An 18,563-nucleotide genomic window follows, 5' to 3' on the forward strand; every position below is an offset into this window, starting at 1 on the left:
TGCCTACCACCCCCATGCACCACAGGGGCGTCCTGTGGCCTGGGCCGAACCCACCCCCTCCCAGGGGCTGCGAGTCTGCCAGGAAGGGAGCTTTGTGGTTGGCCCGCCCTGTGGTGCCCATCTTGGGGTAGGCTCCCTGCTGGGGCCGGGCTCCCATTCTCCTTGATTGGGGTTCCGGTGGACACACATTGCAGCTCATGAGCTCCTTCCTTCGGCATTCTGTAGTAACTTAATAAATGCTGCTGAGTGACAGGTCCACAGGGGGAGGATGGCAGCCTTGTTACTCATTTCACTCCTGGGCCAGGGTCTCCTGTGGGGGCGCCTGCTGGCCTCCCGTCCCCTCCCCTCCCCTCGTTCTCTGGCCCTTCTCTCTGGTTCCGGGTCAGCATCCAGGCCATCTGCTGGGCCTTTCCCCGCTCCAGCAATTAGCAATGGCTTTGGCCCAGCCTCCGGCTGCTGGGGCCCCAGCCGCCGGGAGGACCTCCAGTTTGGGAACTCAGGGCAAGAGAGAGGGCCCCAGTCCCCTTAGAAAGCCGCAACCCGAGGGGGCCTCCTTGGATGAAAAAGAACATTAAGGCCTCAGCAGGCCACCCCTGTGCACCCCTCCCCACTCCCCCCGTCCCCACCCCCGGGAAGAATTGCTTCGTGCGAGTGAGCTCGGAACACGCCAAAGGCAAATATAATAATGAATTTATTATGAAGCAGCTCAGCTCCCGGGGTCACGTGGCGCCCCACGCCGCCACCACCGCCCGCCGGGGTGTCTGCAGCAGCTGACCCGGCCTTGTCAGGGCAGCAGAGACATCGCCCCTCGGGGGGCTCGGGGGGCGCCGGAGCCGGGGGACGCCCTTTATTTGTTCACAAACATTTCTTTCTGCGGTAATGAAAAATTACCAAGAGGGGTGATTAGAGGATCTGAGTCCAGATTGCGTGCGCAGGGCCTTAAAGTGAAGCCCTGCCGTGCCCGGCGCACTGGGTGTAATTACCCCCGGGGGGGGGGGGGGCGGGGGGGGGGGAAGGGCGGACTGGTGCTTGAACCGGGAGCCAGCAGAAAATTCATCTCAGCTATTAGCTTGTAATTACAGAGCATGGAGGCAGCAGGCCTGAGGTCTGGTGCCGCGGAGGAGCGGGGATGAAAGGAAGCGGTAATTATGGCATCCGCGGGAGGCCGTGGGGAGGCCGCGCCGTGCTGATTAATGAGGCCTCCACCCTCACACGGAGCGGGGAGTGGGTGGGGGAGGCTGATGGAGTGGTAGGGCCTCCCCCCTTTAAACCCCACTGTGGGGGCGTTTGGACAACAGGCCCTCCGCCGTGGGGGTCTGTTCTGAAGAACCAAGAACAAGGTGGGTTTCCGGAGAACATCCGCCAGTCGCCATCCTTGCTCGCCCCTCTGCTCTTGCTTTTTTCTTCCTTGCCTTTTTTCCTTTTTTTTTTTTTCTGACCATATCAGAAACCTAGGCAGAGGAGAGAAAAAAATGTATTGATTGAAGACACCATACTTTGGTGGAAGGAGCTGGAGAGGCAAGGGCCTCCCCCGGCCATTCTGGGACGGGGCCATCTTTGCTCCTCCAGACCCCCGCCGTCCGTGCAGTGGGGCGCCTGGGGATTTTGGGGGTGCTGTTAGCCCGGTGGCTTCTCCTCTCCTCCTGCCCTCAGTGTCTGGGATGGTGATGGGCTCTGGGCTCTGCGGGGTGGGCCCTGGCCTGGTCCAGTCGGCAGGAAGCTGAGGCCCAGAGGGTCCTGGGCCCTGGGCTTGAGGGTGCCCAGGATCGAGCAGTTGGATCTTGCCTCTGGGTGGTCTGGCTGCGGCTCTTTTCTCCCAGGGAGTCGGGGGCAGCTGAGGGTGGCAGGAGGTGAGTGTCCAGAACAGGACAGCAGGATGTGCTATAAACCAGAAGGCCAGGCGGCCACACGACCCGGCTTGTGCTCCCGCTGTGTCACCCGTGTCGAGAGCTCGTGCAGCGCAGAGAGAGTACAACCCTGCCGCCCCCGGCCCCCATCCATCACTGGCCTTCACGCTGCGAGCTTATTCCCAGCTGTTAGGATAATGAATTTACATGAGCTGATAATGTAGATAAGAATTCAGTCAATGGCCAGGGGCGCAGAAGTTAATAAATACCTCTCTAATGAAAGCAGGGGGAACAGGCCCCCGTCCCTCAGGGCCTCCTGAGGGTGCAGGGGCCGCCCCAAGGCCCGCTCTCCTCCCTATGCGCCCCTGGGGCCTCCACAGTCACAGGGGTCCTGCTGGAGCCCCAGCAAGAGGACACTGGGCGGCCTGGGTGGAAGAGCAGCCAGCAGGCTCTGGAGTGACCCCAGCCTGTGACTGAGGGGCACGGTGGGTGGTGGGCTCCCAGAGGCTGTGTGGATCTGCAGCAGGTCCAGGGTGACCCTTTACAGGGTCTCTGGGTCCCCCGAGTTTGGCTTTGTGTCCTTCTACGTCCAAGGTGCAAGGGAGCTGTCACCTGGGCTGCTGGTGGTCCCGGTGCCCCCTCGCCTCCCATCCCTGGGCTCCCCCTTCCTGGTGCACACGCTGTGGAGGATGCTAATTTTAGACTCTCCTAATGAAGCTGCTCATTTGGAATGCTATTTTAAGTGACCTGACATCAGCAGAGCAGCTTTCCTGGCTCAGCTGCTCCAGAGCCCACGGCTGACACCACGGCAGGGACGCTGCTTTAGGGGACCCCCAGGAACCCAGGGGGTTGTACACAGGGCCGTAGGCTGCTGGCAGAGCCTGGGGAGCAGGTGCCAGGCTTCGGGAGGGGAAGGGCAGGCTCAGCAGAGGGCTGGCGGGGGGGGGGGGCACTGGATGCCAGCAGGAATGTGACAATGACATTCAGGTGGCAGCTGACTCCAGGAAGGAGGGAGGGAGGAGGCAGAGGGTGGACCAGCCCACGGGGACCTGGTCACCAGGAAGGGGTCAGGGCTTCAGGTGAGGATTGGGTTTGGGTTCCAGCAGGGGCGCTCCAGTCCCCTCGGCTCTCACCCCTGGCTGGCGGGAGCCCCTGGTCTAGGGGACGCCGCGTGCTCTTGTTGCTTGTGACGACTTCGTGCAGGCGGGTCTCCATCTCTTCCAGTACCCCCTTTAAAAAAAAAAAAAAAACTGGTTCCCTGCATAAAAATTAGAACATAGGGAAGTTAAAAGGATACACATGAGAGAATTGCTTCTCTCTCCATCACCCGAAGACGGCCACCAACAGCCTTAAGGGGCGTGTGACAGTTTGGGGTCTGGCCTGGAACTTGCCCTGTGGCTGCCGCCTGCCTGTCCCAGCAGCTCTGTACCACCCTGCCCAGCGCTGGCCGCTGACGGTCACAGTGTGTCTGCCCGGGTTGCCGGCTGGCCAGCTAGTCATGCGGGCACTGGGCAGTGACCTCACATCTGTTCCCCGGGCCTCGGGGACCAATCCCTGGGAGCTGCAGTGACAGCATCGCCTGCCTCCCTTCCCTACCCCCCTCCTTCTCCCCTCTGTCTCTGGAGGCCGCCTGTGGGCTGCAGGGCCGGGCAGAGCTGGCCTCAGACCCCTGCAGCCTTGTGTAGATGGACACAGGTGCCGTGTTCAGGTAATCCCAGCGCTGCTGTTGACTGTTGGCCTTTGGATCCGAGCCTGGCCTCTCCCGCCTGTGAAACGGGCACAGTCACACTCCCTTTCTTGTAGGGTTGTTGGGGTTCAAAGAATAGAGGCCAGTTTGCTGAGGAATGCTGGAAAAGTGAGGGGGCTGATTCGTAGCCTCTGCTGGCATCAGAGGGGCCCATTCTGCAGACTCGGGGTAAAGGCACAGGGTGCTTGTAGATGCTTAAACTTCTCGGGCTCCAGAAGGAAGGGAAATAGGAAGAGAGAATGGCAGAGTGGAGCTTGATCAGTAGAGCAGGGGGCCCTCGCTGTGTCTGTCTGTTATCCTCACTGTGTCTGTTATCCTCACTGTGTAACAGGCCATCCCAGACTTACCATTCAGGGATTCAGGAGTGTCTCAGCTGGGCGATTCTGGCTCAGAACCTCTGATGTGATCCGGCTGCTGGCCGGGGCTGCTGTCTCATCTGAAGGCTCAGCCCGGGGCTGGAGGAGCAGCTGCCAAGACGGTGGCTCCTGGCTGCAGGCCCCAGTTCCCCGAAACATGGGCTTCTCCAAGGGCCGCTTGAGCATCCTCACAACATGGCAACTCTGAGAGACGCAAGGAGGCAGCCACAGTGCCTCTGACGACCTCACCCCGGAAGTCACACGCCGTCACTTGTGCCATATTCTGTTCAGTAGACATGAGTCCATAAGTCCGGCCCTCGTTTGGGAGAAGAGAATTAGCCTCACCTCTTGAAGGGTGTGTGACAAAGACCTCAGGGACATATTTGTAAAGTGCTGTCATCAGATACATTTTATCTGTGTGTTGACACTTTGGTCCAGCATCACCATTGGGTCTCAGACTGGGCAGGGGGTGTAATGAGTGGAACGAACACTGTGCCTGCACCCAGGAAACAGGATTCAAGTCTTAGGTGTGTTGCTTAACTCTGTGGCCTCGGACCATACATATGACCTTGACCAGTCTTTGAGTGGCTCCTGGCCTCAGTTTCCCCACCTGGGCTCTGCTGGCCTCCCAGGATCATCAGAGGCCTTGAGCGGGGTGCACAAGGTGGAGGTGGTAGGTGGTGGCTCTGCCACAGTGGCCTCTGCTGGGCCCATTGCAGGGCTGTCTTGAGAGGTGCCCCGATGATCTGTCTGACCCTTGAGGACTGCTTAGGTGTCCCCTGGGGAGGGGACGGAGCCCTGGGGCCCTCACATGCCTCGGTCCGGGGTAGCCCCTGTAGTGGGTCGTTCTTCTAAGCAGCTGGGACCATGAGGACGTGGTACCCTTTTTGCCTAGCCTGAGTCCACATAAGGGTGGGCTGTGTCCTACACCACTTAGCATCTCTAGACACTTGCCCCAAAACCATTGACCTGCCACGTGTGTGTGCCGAGGGCCCGCTTCTGGACACGTGCATCGGCCCCTTTGTGGGGTCACGTGGCTGGGTGTCCCTTCCATCCCCAGGGTGTCCTGTGGGTCAACCCAGTGCCGCCCACTCAGGGACATGGAGGGCTGGGCTGGCTGGCTCCCAGACCTGGTCAGGGGACAGGACAGCAGCGGGGAGGGCTCAGGCAGAGTGGGGGGCCCCCCCAGGCCACACGCAGACTTGTGATGCTCGTGGCTCTGGGCCCCTGGGGACCAGGCGGCACAGATCTGGCAGCTTGGGTCCCGGGTTCGCTGAACCTAAACTGTGCGGCTTTGGCCAGGCCCTCCCCCGTCTGGCCTGGTTTTTGTCCCCATCGGCTGATCGGTTTTATAATAATAATAGTGACCCTCCTGGCATGTGCCAGGCACACTGTGAAGCCCCTTCACATAAGTTAGCTCCTTGAATCCTCAGACAATTGACCTCATGACGTAGATTTTATTTATCTCCATCTTAGAGATGAGGAGGCTGAGGCCCAGAGAGGCAAAGTAACTTGCCCGAGGCCACAGAGCCAGACTCGAGCCCCAGGTGTCTGGCAGCCAAGTCAGTGCTAAGCCTTGACTCCAGGCCTTGGCCGTACCGCCTGTCCTCTGTCAACACCATGCACAGGAGGAGGAGGAGAACACCCTGATGGCAGCCTGGGGCTGGAGCTGAGCTTCTGGAGCGTGGTGTCCATTGTGCTCCATGGTCCTCAACTGGCCGATGGCTAGCAGGTGCCAGGATGGCTGAGAAAGGACTCTTGTTAGGAACCTGTGTTTTCTGGCCATCAGGCTGCTGGGGCACGAACCCGTTGTGCCCCCTGGGTTCTTGGGTTTCCCCGCTGGTCTCAGTGGTTGTGGGCATGTGGCTGCTGACCCCCCACCTCTGCTCTTCCAGAAAGAGGACGAGCAGGGGTCAGCCTCGGGGCGGCTGCTGCTGTGGGCACCCGCTGGCAGCTGGGGGGCTGCCTGCTGGCCAGGGGCACAGGGGCCTTTGTTCCCCAGGTACAAGCCCTCGTCAGAGAGAATGGTGTTCCCTGGAGCTTGCCCCCGCCTCAATGTTGCCTTTTATGCACCAGCTCCTGGCCTCCCGTGGCCGCCCCCAAGCCCAAGCCGCGCCCCCAGATGGCTCTTCCCTCCTCGCAGGGCTCTGTCTGGGGTTTGGAGCAGCATCGGGTCCTCGTGTGTCATCCCTACCAATGCGAGGCCATTGGCCTGATTTACTCCCCTCGGATGCACCGTCGCTGCGGGAGCGGGGCCCAGGCTGGGCAGGTGGCCTCAGGAGGGCAGGGGATGTTAATGGAAAACTTATTTATGGTGTGACCTGCCCGTCCGAGCTGGAGGCCAGCCTGTATTGATTAGGCCGCAGGGCGGGAGAAGGTTCAGTCTTCTCGTTGACACTCGGCTGGGACTTGAAAGACTGGGGGCGGCTGGGACTTGAAAGACGGGGGGCGCGTGGGAAGGTGGCGGTGTCCGCCTCCCCGCGGCGTCTGATGTCACTCTCGGCGGGCGGCGCTCCTCAGCTCCTCTGCTACCGCGGCCTGAACCTGGCCTGGCTCGAATGGGGTCCCCGCTCCCGGGGGGGCGGGTGGGTCTGCAGCTGTGTGTCTTTACCTCCCAGGGCAGGGTGGGTGTGTAGGGAGGGGCCGCACAGCAGCAGGGGCTGCGTCCTCCCCCCTCCTGTCCCCTTCTGCGAGGTCCAGTCTCAGGTGGACACCCGCTGGGGACCCCAGGTGGCTCTGGGGCTCGGGAGGGCATGGTGGCATCAGGCGAGGGCTCCAGGCCAGCCTGCTGGGGTCAGACCCTGGGTCTGCGCTGCCTGTGTGAGCTTCAGTTTCCTCTTCCCTGCAGTGGGGGCAGCAGCGGTGGTGGCCTTGCGGGTGCCGTGCGGGAGGCCTGGCGGGAACCTGCTAGTGAAGTAGGAGCAGCTGCCCTGGCGTCTTCACTGTCTTCATTAGTTCCTTCCTTTTCCTCTCCACTGGCGGTTTTCTCTTTGTTCCGAGGATGCTGGCCCTGGGCCCCTGCCTCAGTTTCCCTCCCCCCTGCAGCGATTCGGGGCTGTTTTCAGATCCTCCCACACCCGCCCAGCCCTGGGCTGCCCAGGAGAGGTTGCAGGCTGAGCTGTTTGGAGTCTGGAATCCCCCAGGGACCTGGGCAGCCTGGTTCTCTATTACAGGTCCAAGGGCCAGCCTGAGGGGCACGGGTCTGCCCCTTGTATGGGACCTGCGGGGGCACGGCCCGTTCTTTCTGCGGTGCTGGCTCTGTCCTGCTTGGCCTGTCCTGCCAGGAGCTCCCCTGCATGCTGCCCGCTGGCGCCGGCCCTGCGGACCCGCTCTGGTGCTGGGGCCTCCTGCTCTCTGGGTGACGCTGGTTCTTCTTTTCCTGTTTCAGGCATGAGCCATGAGCCCAAGTCCCCTTCACTAGGGATGCTTTCCACCGCGACCAGGACCACCGCCACCGTCAACCCCCTCACCCCTTCGCCGCTCAATGGCGCCCTGGTGCCCAGCGGCAGCCCCGCCACCAGCAGCGCGCTGTCTGCCCAGGCCGCGCCGTCCTCCAGCTTTGCCGCCGCGCTGCGCAAGCTCGCCAAACAGGCGGAGGAGCCCAGAGGTAAGAGGCGCGCCCACCAGGCTGCGGCCCAAGGGGGGACACGCCCCTGTCTGGCCGCCCAGACCTTGCCCGGCCCCCAGAGGGCAGGTGCGGCCGTCGGGGAGCAGCCGTCCCCCGCACAGGACCGTGCGTCCAGAGGGCTCTGCAGGTGGCCCGCACGCACTCCCGCTCCCTCTGCTGTCTTCCTCCTGCTGTTCGTGCTGGGGGCGTTGGTGGGGGCAGTGGGGTCTGGGCTGCGGACCCTCCTGGACCCCCGCTGCCCACGAGCCTGCCAGCCCCAGCACCCCTGCTTGCTTAGGCTTCCCTTTCTGCTCTCTGCCACCTCTATCCTTCCTTGGCTCCAGGAGCCACTGTGGGGGCGGCCGGAGGTGGGGATCTATGCCTGGTGGCTGTGGTGGTGGAGGGTGGACGTGCTGGGCCACAGGAGCCCCCAGTGGCTTTGGAGGGAGTGCTGCACCCTGGGACCTCTCCCTGGAGCCCCTGGGCTGCTTCCGGGGAGCCTGTTCCCCAGGTGGTATGGTCCCCGGGGTAGGCCAGTAGCTCCAGGCCTCGATACCCCCTCTAGACGTGACGAGGAACATGGTCTCTGGAAACTCTCTTGGTCCTAGAGTGGGGATCTCTGGGACTACTCACCCACCATTGCTTGACTCCCCGAGGTGGGGATGGCGTGGTGGCATGGGCAGAGGTCCGGAGCTCTGGCTCTTGGTGTTGCCTGGGCAGTGACATGTTGTGTGACTTTGGGTGGACACTGGTCCTCTCTGAGCTTTAGTCTTCCGGTTCGTACCATGATGCTCACTATGGCTCTGGCTTCGGGCACTCCTCGGGTGACTGTCCGTCTGCCCATGTTAGTCCTGGTCAGAGATGCTGGTTGGAAGAGTCGGGTGGGGGCAGTTTGCGGCTGGAGCTGCTGGGGGACCTGGGTCCCCGTGGACTCTGGCGTAGGCCTCTCTGGCCCTCTCTGGACCTGCTGCTCAGAGGCAGGGGGCCAACCTTCCAGGCAGAGGAGGCAGGTACCCCACATGCCTCTGCCCAACATCTCCCTCGCCCCCAAGGTCCAGGGCTGGGCATCCTGGGTCCTAGGGCCCCCAGAGAAGTGCGTGCAGGAGCTGCGTCTGTTTATAGACTCCAGGGGTGGGCTGGGGGTCTTCTGGTTTCTGAATCTCGCCTCTTCCTGGGCCCTTTCCGCTGCTTGGTTGTTGGGCAGGGGAGGAATTGGGGGAGAATGAGCTGGAGTTGACGGGCAGGGCGGGTATTGGCCCAAGAGGGAAGACCGCTGGAGCCTGGTTCCTGCGTCACTGGGGTCCACCCTCTCGCAGCCAGGTCTGCCTGCTGTGGGTTGCTCTGTCTACTTGGGCAGACCCTCCTGTCCCTAGGTGCACTCCCTTCCTTACCCCTTGCCCACCAGGGACTCCCGGCAGTGGCTGAGCGAGCCAGGCCCAGGAGCCTGGGTGTTGGGAGGCCCTGCCGTTCGGGGCCCTGGCTCACCTCGCAGCTGGGGATCAGATGGCCCAGAGGAGGCAGTGAGCTCCCTGCCCGGGCCCACCGAGGCCTCCGGACCAGATGTCTCGGGCCGGCTGCAGAGCGCCCTGAGCAGAGGGCCCACGGTGGGAGCCCAAGCTGGAGTAGAGGCTTGGGGGCCTCTCTGGAGGCAACAGGAGCCCCCGGGGGCAGAACTTGCCCGGCAGCTCCCGGGCTTGGCTGTCGTCCTTCCCGCCGTTCCAGAAGGCAGAGAACCGCGGCTGGCACAGCTTTCAAAGACAGCTCTTGGCATGTGGGAGGATGCTGGTTCCGTCTGGGCTGGGTCAGCCCCGGTGTCAGGGCTTTCTCCAGCAGCAGTGTCCACTCCTGGGCGGCTGGGCTTGAGTCCTGGGGTGATAACACCAGCTCTACGAGGATGTGGCAGTGGAAAGCGTTTCTCTCCTTGCCAGGGGGCATTGGAGGGGTCTGCAGACATGGGCTCCCTCGGGCCCCAGTGGTCCTCTGTCTCCTCCCGCTGCCCCAGGCGGGCCCCGGCATCCGGCTGGAAGGATGGCCAGCAGGCAGCTAGTGTGCCAGAGGCCACCAGGCCTCTCTGGCCAGGAACAGAGTGTGCTGCTGGCAGGAGTCAGGCCTGGTGGCCCCAGGGCCCTCCCCCCTGCTGTGACCTTGGTGTCCTGTGTGACGCCCTGGGGACGGTGCCATGGGACTTTACAGCACAGGGTCAAGAGGGAGAGAGAGAGGAGCACAGCAAGCCAGGCTGGCCCCAGTGCTTACTGTCATCGGAGCGTGGCAGCCGTCGCCAGCCACCCCAAGGTTACACCATCCTTGTGACGAGAAGGCCAAGGTCTTGGGGGACTCAGCGCCCGTGGACCGTGGGGCGGTGTTGGACACTGGGACGCCCTGACACTCGAGTTCTGCCGTGTGTTGCCACTGGCCCTCGCCACCTTGTGTCCGGCGCCCACAAGCAAAGCCTGAGTTTAAAGCTGTAGAAGCCCTGAGCTCAGTTTGCTATTCTCCACCTGGTCAGCCCCGGTCGGGCCTCGTGTTGAAGAAATGAGATGCTCAGTTATGCTCCAGAGCATCCGCTGGCCGCACCCCGTGCCTGGTCCCCATGTTTCTCAGAGTTGCCACAGCTCTGACCTTGCTGTCTCCCCGATCTGTGGTCTTGGCTGGCAGCCCAGAGTTGGCCGGTTACACAGACGGAGAAGCTGAGGCTCAGAGAGATCAAGTTGTGAGCCTGAGGGCACACAGCTGGGGAGGATATGCTCTGTGCTCCTTCCTGCTGCTGCTTAGGGCTTTCCAGGTGGACTTTGGAGACCCCCGAGTTAGGACGACAAGCCTGCATGGATGGTCCCGGCTCTGGAAGAGCCACCCTCGCACTTAGCACCCACCATGGTGGTGCAGGGAGCACGTGGGCGTCTGTGCCTCCTGGTTGTGGCCTCTGCCTCCCTGGGATGTAGAGAGGAGTTGTCGGCTATCAGCTTCCTGAAGCCTGGGGCCCGTGGGGACCCGAGGGGAGATCCCACTGCCTTTCCACCCGGCACCTGAGAGCCTCAGGGGACCTTTGCTGGGCTGGGCTGTGGGGGAGGGGGCTAGACTTTTGCTTGTTTAAGATCTAGTTCACATGCTGTGAAACTCACCTTGAAAGTAGTGCAGTCCAGCATTTCTAGCTTATCGGAGTTGTGCGGCCGTCACCACTAATTCCAGAGCATTTTCATCCCCCCTAAAAGGAACCCTGCCCCCACAGCAACCACTCCCCTCCGCTCCCGCTGCCCTGGCGGCCACGCTCGCCGTCTCTCTGGGTCTGCTGCTCTGGACATCGCCTGTCTCTGGGGTCCCAGCACGTGTGACTTGCCTGCCGTGCTCAGCCCCGTGTTTCCAGGCCTGTCCACGGCGCAGTGTGCCAAGATCCCATTCCTTTTCATGCCTGAACGAGCCTGTGGCTGGATGGCACCACACACCTGTCACAGGGCGTGTGAGGAGGCGGACTCAGCGAGGCTCTGCCCTCCTCCATCGGGGCAGTGACCGCTTACTGAGCGCCGGCTGTGTACCGGCCAGTCTCCCACTGTGGTCTCAGCACAGCCCTGGTCTCCGTTCTCTGTCCATTTCGCTGGGGGGCAGAACCGAGCTTCCAGCTTGGCTGGCGTCCCACCTCGTAAGCAGCAGGTGAGAGTTGGGAAACTCCATGGACGCATGTCCCAGGACACCACGGCCTTCTGCCTCCCTGGCATCCTCGTCCACCGCCCCATGGAAAGGGAGCCAGGCCTGTGCTAGAGCCGCCCCTCTCTCGAGGGCAAGGCCTCCTGTGTCTGGGGGGTGCCCCCCAGGACAATGGGCTCCCAGAGGCGCTAGCCTCTTAGCTTCTGGGGGCTGAGGTGACCCAGGACCCCATGGCCATCTCCCGACAGCCCTGTCTCTGCAGGCAGAGGCCCCGGGTGGAGACAGAGCCGCTTCTAGACCTGCACGGAGCGGGGCGATGGTGGTGGAAGAGCCAGGCTGCAGCCCCCCAGGTGTATCACGGCCCTGCTGACCCCCCGACGTGGTCAGCCACACGCTGCCTGGGTGCCTCTCCTGTCCTGGGCGCGTCTCTGGCCCACCTCTGACCCCCCTCCCCACCCCCGCCGCCCCGCTGTGGCAGTGCCATCTTTGAGCTGTGGACCCTGCGCTCCGCTCTGCTTCGAGGGCTCATGTCTCTCCTCACCTCGTGTCTCGAGGGTGTGGTTTAAAATTCAGTTCAGAGGAAGTAATCCGCACTCCGCGTTCGCTCCACCCCGAGGGAAGGGAGGAGAAATCGGGCCTTCGTGGGGAATTTTATCTTCTCTGAGGCTCCAAGGTGCATTCTTTTCTTTGCAGCCAAACTACCCTGCTCAGTCCCTGTCCCCCAGCTTGGGGCCCGGGTCGAGGTGCCCTGCTGCTCCTGAAGGGACCATGTGTGCGCCAGAGGCGCCCAGACTCGCTTGACCCTTTAATCCCTTCCGGGACAGGTACTCAGCAGGCTGGACCCTTAGGTGTTAGATTCTGGTTCACATCTTTGCTGTGTGACCCTGGGCACGTCGCTTTACCTTTCTGAGCTCCCTTCATTCCTCAGGATGAGGACAACGTGTCTACTCGTAGGTTTTGGTGATTCAGTGAGAACACACTAGCATCAGGCACAGCGTTTGTGTGCGTGAACAAGGATGTCAGCGCCATCGTCCCCTACCCCAACCACTGCGCCCCCACCTCACCACTAATACCCCCAACCTTCCTCCACCATTGTCTCTTCTGTCCCCACTCCCACCCCCTAGCCACGCAGCCAGGGGCTTGAGGGCCCTCACGGGGGGAGGGGGCTGGCAGGGCAGGTGCTTCTGTGGGTGGGGGTGGGGCGGGTCCTCCTGGACACTGGCAGCTGTGCGCCAGGTGTTGGACCTGACTTTGGGAGAGAACCATGCCCAATTGGGCTGCCCAGCAGCTGCTCCTGTCTGTCCGACGGCGTGCCGTGCCTCGAGGCCCAGAGCGGCTGCTCTCTGTCCCTGAGGTTCTGCTTTGACTCCTTGGGAGAAAGGGGGCCGGGGAGTGACTGAGCCCACAGCACGTTCTGGAAGGCCCTTCAGGTGCAGGTTTAGGTCTGACCCCAAGTTGGTCCTGGCTGCGCCCACGGGACCCTTCCTCCGTGACGGGCCCACCTTGAACTGAGGGGTCACGTGGGCAGCGCCTGGCATCTGTCATCTGCCCCTCCCCTTTGCTGCCTGGGCTGCTGGAACCCTTCCCCCGTTACTCTGGCCACCAGAAGGGTGTTCCCCGGGTTCCCCTTGGCCCTCCCTCTTCTTTAGAAGCTTCTAGGCCAACTCCAGCCTTGGCTTGGCCTCCCCTCCCTGCCCTGCCCGTTCCCCCACCAGAACCTCTTCTGGATAGAGACTTGTGTTGCCCCATAGGTGTCTGAAGCCCCACTTTAGGCCTGTGGATGATCCCCAGCCTGGGAGTCCCCTGACCCTGCTGTAATGGGGCAGGCCACGACCCTCTCTGAGCCTCCCGGCCTCCTCTAGGGTCTGTCTTGCAGGGAGTGGCGGGGATTCCCCAAATTGTCCCGTGTGCTTGGAGATGTTCATTGAATGACTGACTGAGGATATGAGCCGGTGCTCAGGGAGCACTGTGCCATTCATACTTTGGGCCTGCCTGGCCCTGGCTGATGGGTGCTCAGCCGGCATAGGAGCCGCCCTAGGTGGGGGCTTCCGGAGGCCCCTACCCTTTCCCCCTGCCTCCTGCATAGGACAGGTCTGGGAGCCGAGTCTCCAGCGTCCCTGAGCGTGACAAAGCAGGGGCTGCTGCCAGGCGGCGGCTCTCACAAGCTGTGTGGCAATCTGCTCGCCTCCAGCTGCAGCAGGCGCCCCCCAGGGGCCACCGTGCCCAGCTGCCAAGCGGGGGCCGCGGTGCCCTCAGCCGCCCTTGGGAGGCACGTGGAACACCTGGGGCCCATGCCACGGTCCTAACTCGGGCTCCCCCTCATCTCTGTGCCCAGCCCACCTTTTACCCACACTGTGGGGGGGGGGTCACGCTGCAGCTCGCACGCCCTGATCCTGTGTGGCCCGGGGGCGTGGCTGTTCTGGGTGGGGTCTCCTTGGTCAGTGTCCATCTGGGGGCTTTCTCCGTGGCCAGGGTCCTGGGCTGGGCAGCTGGAGCAGAGTGGGCTCTGAAGCCACGTGAGCCTGTTCACATCCCACGTCCCTTCCTCCTAGTGGAGCGTGTCAGGCGGTGACATCGCCACTCTGTGCCCTGTGGGGCAGCCAAATGGCCTCACCGAGCTGAGAGCCCACCATTTCTGTCACCTGCGAGAGAAACGACTGAGCTTGCCCAGCTTTATTTGGCCCCAATGCAGAGGGGCTGGCTTGGTGGCTGCTGGGCTGGAATTTCTACCTCCCATCCAGGTCCAGATCCCCGGCCACGGGGTCTCCCGCCCGGCTTCCTTTGGTGTGTTTGTTGGCTGCCTGTCTTGTCTTGTTGCTGGCCTTGCAGGCGGGTTTGGTGGCTGTCCGGCCCCTGGAGCCGTCTGGAAGCGCAGTGGCTGGGGGGCGTCCTCTGTTGAGGGTGGAGGTAGCACTCTGCATCGCCGTCACGCAGCCGGCCCGAGCGAGCGTGGGCTCCCTGTTCCGTTGGCCCCTGAAGTCTGCATCTTTCAAAGAAAACAGCAAAACAAACGAGGCAGAGGAGCTCCCACCCGATGCTCGCTGCGTGCGCGCGTGTCAGTCGTGCGGCTGGCAGGGCTGGTGAGGTTGGCTAGGCGGCAGTCCCCGTGGGTGTCTGCAGCCCCATCTGTTTCCCAGCGCAGGTGTGAGCTCGCGGCGGGCGGTCCTCAGCGCTTCTCCCTTCTTGTCTGCTGGGCTGGGGGTTCTGGGGGCGGGCGGCGAGGGTGGCCCAGGGCAGGGGCAGCGGGCGGGCTGGGAGCTGAGGGTCCCCTCGGCACAGAGTGGGGTGAAGAGAGAGAGGCTGGGAGGGCGGGGGGTGGGGGGAGGACAACCAGAGCAATCCACTAGTTGGTGATGCCCGCCCCGGGATGTTGGGAGCAGGAGGCTCCCCCTGGCCGTAGTGGTGTCCGTGACTTTTTCTGTCACCTCCCTGAAGCCACCTCTGACTCCCTTCTCTTCCACCTCACCCCACTTCCCTCAGTGCACCCCCTCTCGGTTCCTCATGCCCCCTAACAGGGCAGCCTTGCCCACTGGCCACGGGAGCCCACCAGCCTCCCCAGACCCCGTACTGCTCATCAGCCAATAGTCGGCCCCTGGAAATGCGTTTTGTGATAAAGACCCACACCTGCCTTTGCTGGTTTGGGATTAGTGACCCTCCCAGGTGATAAATCGGGCGCAGGAGTGCAGCCATGGCCGTGAGGTGTGACGACAGCTCCACAGAGAGGATGGCTGGTGCATGGGCTCCGGCTGGTGCCGAGTGTGGGCAGCCCACCGCAGGCAGGTCGGGAGACCTCTGACCAGCAAGCAGGCGTGTGGCGGCCCCCTGGTTCCATTTCAGCGGTTTCTCCCCAAACCTGCAGGTCGTTAGTGCTGTCCACTGCAGCCAGGCCTAGGGCAGCCCTGCGTGTGCAAGTGCCCGCTGTCCCCGTCGTGCCCAGCCTGCAGGGCGTCAGAGGGTTTCCCCAGCTTGTGACCCACGTGCTCCGATTCCCACCCGGCACGGGCTGGTTGCGCTTTGGCTCAGGGTCTGCTGTTCCCCTTCTGTTGGGTACGTTTCAGGGAAAGGAGGCTGGACTGAAGCTGATATGGTCCAGGTTCTGTCCCACTTGATTACATGCTGGCCGGGAGGCTTCCTGAAGGTCCCATGGCCTCTCTGGGCCTCATAGGCCTAGGAGCTGGACTGGGTGAGGGCCAGACTCCTTTCCACATCCACCTGGTGTGGGTCCACCAGGCCTGGGTCCCCACATCCTGGTTGGAAATGACGACGGATGACGACACGGAGCTTGGAGGAGCAGGCTGGAGACAGCGGGGCTTGTGGGCTTGTGTCTCAGCTGGAGTGTTGCCTGCCGGGCTGTGGGCCCAGCAGTGACACCCGCCTAGGGCTCGCCCACCCCAGGGTCCAACACCAGCTGAAGTCATGCCCTGTGGCCGGCCCAAATTCTCACCGTGTCAGGTCTGCCCAGAGACGATTCGAGACTGACTTGGACAGAACAGGCTCAGAGAGGGGGAGAGCAGAGGAGCCAGTGAGAGGCACATGCAGGGTCTCTGGGCTCCTGCCTCACTGTGGTCAGGGCCATGGGTCTCAGGTCACTGCCTGTACTGATTGAAAGTGGCGCAAAGCCCAGCTGGGATAGGACCCCTGCCTCTCAGATGCTCACTCGCAGATGTGTCCCGGCTCCCTCCCGCTGGCAGTTGAGCTGTCCCCGCCCTGCTGCCCCCTCCAGCCCTTGAGCGCTGGGCAGCCCTGGCCCTAGGAGCAGGTGTCCCCAGATGACGTCCCGAGGGCCCTTCCATAGGGAGGCGCATCAGATGATCGCGGTCTTCATCCGCTCTCTGTTGCGCCCCCAGGGAGGGCGCCTGACCCGCTGCAGCATCGGGCGCAGGGTGGGTGAGGGCTGTGTGGTGTGACCAGGACTCGGCCTCGCCCTCCACACTACAGTGTGCCGGGGGTGGTCCTGCAGGCTGGCAGAGGTCCTTGTCAAGGGCATCCTGTTGGTGCTTAATGGTTGCTTGTGTGGCTGGTGAAGTGCACGTCTAGGAGAGTTGACGGGGCCACTGTGCTATTGCAGTTTTATTTTCAGACCTCCCTCCCGCTCCCCTGGCAGCGACTTTGGGGTCTCAGCTGTTAATTACATGTGCCAGGCGGCCTCGGGCGCTAATCCGCGAGGTCAGACGACAGAGGTGATGCCGAGCGCTCTGCCTCCTGTCATCTCCAATCCGCACGTGTTTCGCTGACACCCGATGCATACCGCTGGTTCGTTACAGCCACGTGAGGCTGGGCTGGCTGCGTGCTAATTGGCGGCTGCGCGGTCCAGGATCGATCACAGTGCTCTGCCTGGTGAGGGACGCCCGCCCCCGAGGGAGCAGGCTGCTAATTGTGGGGGGCCTCCCTCCACTGAGGTGCACCTGGCCGCCGAGCCCTCTTGTCTGTCCAGCGCCCGTCCTGCTCTCTCAGCCCCGGCGACTAGAAATGAGGCTAATCCGGAGAAACACAAGCTTGTGGCGCGGTGGGGCTCGGCCACAAGGGTGGTCTGGGGGCTGGGAGCTGGCGGCCCGAGTCCCCTCCCCCTGGGCTGGCAGGTTCTCCTGTTTGTGAGGCCCCGAGGGGTGCAGGACGGGGCTTGGAAGTGTCTGCTCCCAGCTTCCAGCCCCCAGGAGGACCAGAGCCCACCGGCCTTTGACCCCAGCTTTTCCTTTGAGCTGCTGCCGCCTCTGCCTTGACCAGTGGGGGCTCTTGGTTTGTTAGTTTTATTTCTTCCTTTTTCCGCCCGCCCTCTACCCACAGGCAGAGTTTAGACGGGGCCACCCAGGGCTCAGGCCAGGTACACAGTAGGTCGTCCCAGGGAGCCAGGTGGCCACATGCCCGAACCTCAGTGTGACATTGAGCTTTTAAGAGCAGTGGACATGGCAGCACCGTTCCCAGTAGCCGAGAGGGGGACGCGCCCAGACGTCCGTCGATGGAGGAGCGGATAGACAGAATGGGGTCCATCCCCACAACGGAGTATTATTCAGCCATAAAGAGGAGCGAAGTCTTGACATGAGACCTCACACTGAGAGAGACAGCCAGACACTGGAGGCCATGTATTGTGTGATTCTGTTTACAAGAAACGTCCAGAATAGGCAAATCCATGGAGACAGAAAGCATGTTGGTGGTTGCCAGGGGCTGGGGGTCGGGGTGACCGCTAACGGGTACAGGTGTCTTTTGTGGGGGAAATGGTGTGGAATGACTGGCGATGATGGCACAGCTGTGAATATACTGAAAACCCTTGGACCACACACTTGTTACGGTGAGTTCTGTGGTGTGGGAATTATATCTCGAGGAAGCTGTCGGAACCAGGAAAGAAGACAGGAGAGGTCCTATGGAAATTCCATTTTTTAAAGGGAAAGATCCCTTGTCTAGTATTTTTTTCAGAAACTTAAATTGAGCATTTTATCAAAATCTGCATGCCCACAGGTGAGCACACAGACAGGCGTGTCCAGGGCTGAACCACAGATCAGGACACAGTGAGGCTGCTGTGTCCTCCTCCACACGCTGGTGGGCGTGTGACTCCCCGGAGTGGCCGAGGGCTCTCCTTTCCACCTGCCGTGGGCACTCCATCCTGAGGGCATCCTGGCTTGTCCTCTCGTCTGCCAGTGGGCGCAGCGTGGTTCCAGTCGGGGGAGCTGCCAGGACACGCTGCCGTCGTGTCTTGGGGGACATCAGCCCTGCTGTGCTGGGTACCTCCCCAGGAGTGGGGCCACCAGGTAGGGTGTTGGGAAGATGCAGCCAATTTCCTGAAGTTGCATGAGCCTGGGCGAGGGTTTGCGTGCCGTGCTGCCTACCCTCCCGACTTACTCTCAGGGTTTCCGTGGCTCGTCAGAGTGCACAGCAGCCACCAGCACCTGGGGGCCGTTCTGGAACCACGGGGCCCAGGCTGGCTGCATCAGCGCAAGACCAGCCTCCCACAGCAGTCCTAAAACTGGCTTCCCAGGTGGGCCTCACCGACTTGGCCAGACCCCGCTGGTTTCAAAACCACAAAGGCTATCCCCAGTGCAGAGTGAAGGTGGCCCGTGGTGTCCCATTGGCCCTCCCCTGTTAGTGGGCTTAGAGCTGTCGGGGCTTGGCCTGGACAGCTGGGGGTTGCAGAATTCCTGAGGTGTGGGCCACAGTTGGCAGGTCTGTCTGGGGAATCAGAGGTCACACCTCAGGGGCAGTGGCCATTGGGTGACTCCTCGCTGCCCACCTAGGTGAGCACTGATGGGTGTGAGCTGGGAGTGAGGGGGCGCCTGGCCTGGTCGTTGTTCTCAGGGTCGCTGAGCAGAATGCAGCATCGGGCTGCTCTGGGTCGCGGCCTGTGAGTTGGGTGAGGGCAGATCTGGCTGGACCAG

The 18,563-nt window shown here is 62.5% G+C and overlaps 2 protein-coding genes across 3 annotated transcripts in view; one reads left to right on the forward strand and one right to left on the reverse strand.

Annotated features, from left to right (window-relative positions):
* The window catches only part of GSE1 (Gse1 coiled-coil protein), a 404,686-nt gene that overhangs the window by 358,333 nt on the left and 27,790 nt on the right, over window positions 1-18,563 (forward strand). The window contains exon 3 of one of the 2 annotated variants that reach the window (XM_046680251.1): window positions 7,339-7,557. The exons of the other annotated variant lie outside the window; for it this stretch is intronic. Within the exon in view, the coding sequence (XP_046536207.1) occupies window positions 7,339-7,557 (219 nt within the window). The remainder of the gene's footprint in view (window positions 1-7,338; window positions 7,558-18,563) is intronic. 2 annotated transcript variants of the gene reach the window in all.
* Window positions 2,750-10,143, reverse strand: LOC124249349 (uncharacterized). Its single transcript, XM_046680253.1, has 2 exons — window positions 9,043-10,143; window positions 2,750-4,233 (listed from the first exon to the last, which is right to left on the reverse strand). The coding sequence occupies exons 1-2, from the start codon at window positions 9,571-9,573 to the stop codon at window positions 4,039-4,041; spliced, it is 726 nt and encodes a 241-aa protein (XP_046536209.1). The 5' UTR covers window positions 9,574-10,143; the 3' UTR covers window positions 2,750-4,038.

Source organism: Equus quagga, chromosome 13 (genome assembly GCF_021613505.1).
Source record: "Equus quagga isolate Etosha38 chromosome 13, UCLA_HA_Equagga_1.0, whole genome shotgun sequence".
Lineage (NCBI taxonomy): Eukaryota > Metazoa > Chordata > Mammalia > Perissodactyla > Equidae > Equus > Equus quagga.

Bases quoted from the DNA above. Each gene is read 5' to 3' on its own strand.
- LOC124249349 (XM_046680253.1), bottom strand. From the start codon at position 9,573: ATGCCGGGGCCCGCCTGGGGCAGCGGGAGGAGACAGAGGACCACTGGG. The intron at 4,234-9,042 runs GTGAGCCAGGGC...TCTACTGAACAG, and splicing joins ATCTGATCCCCAGCTGCGAG to AATATGGCACAAGTGACGGC.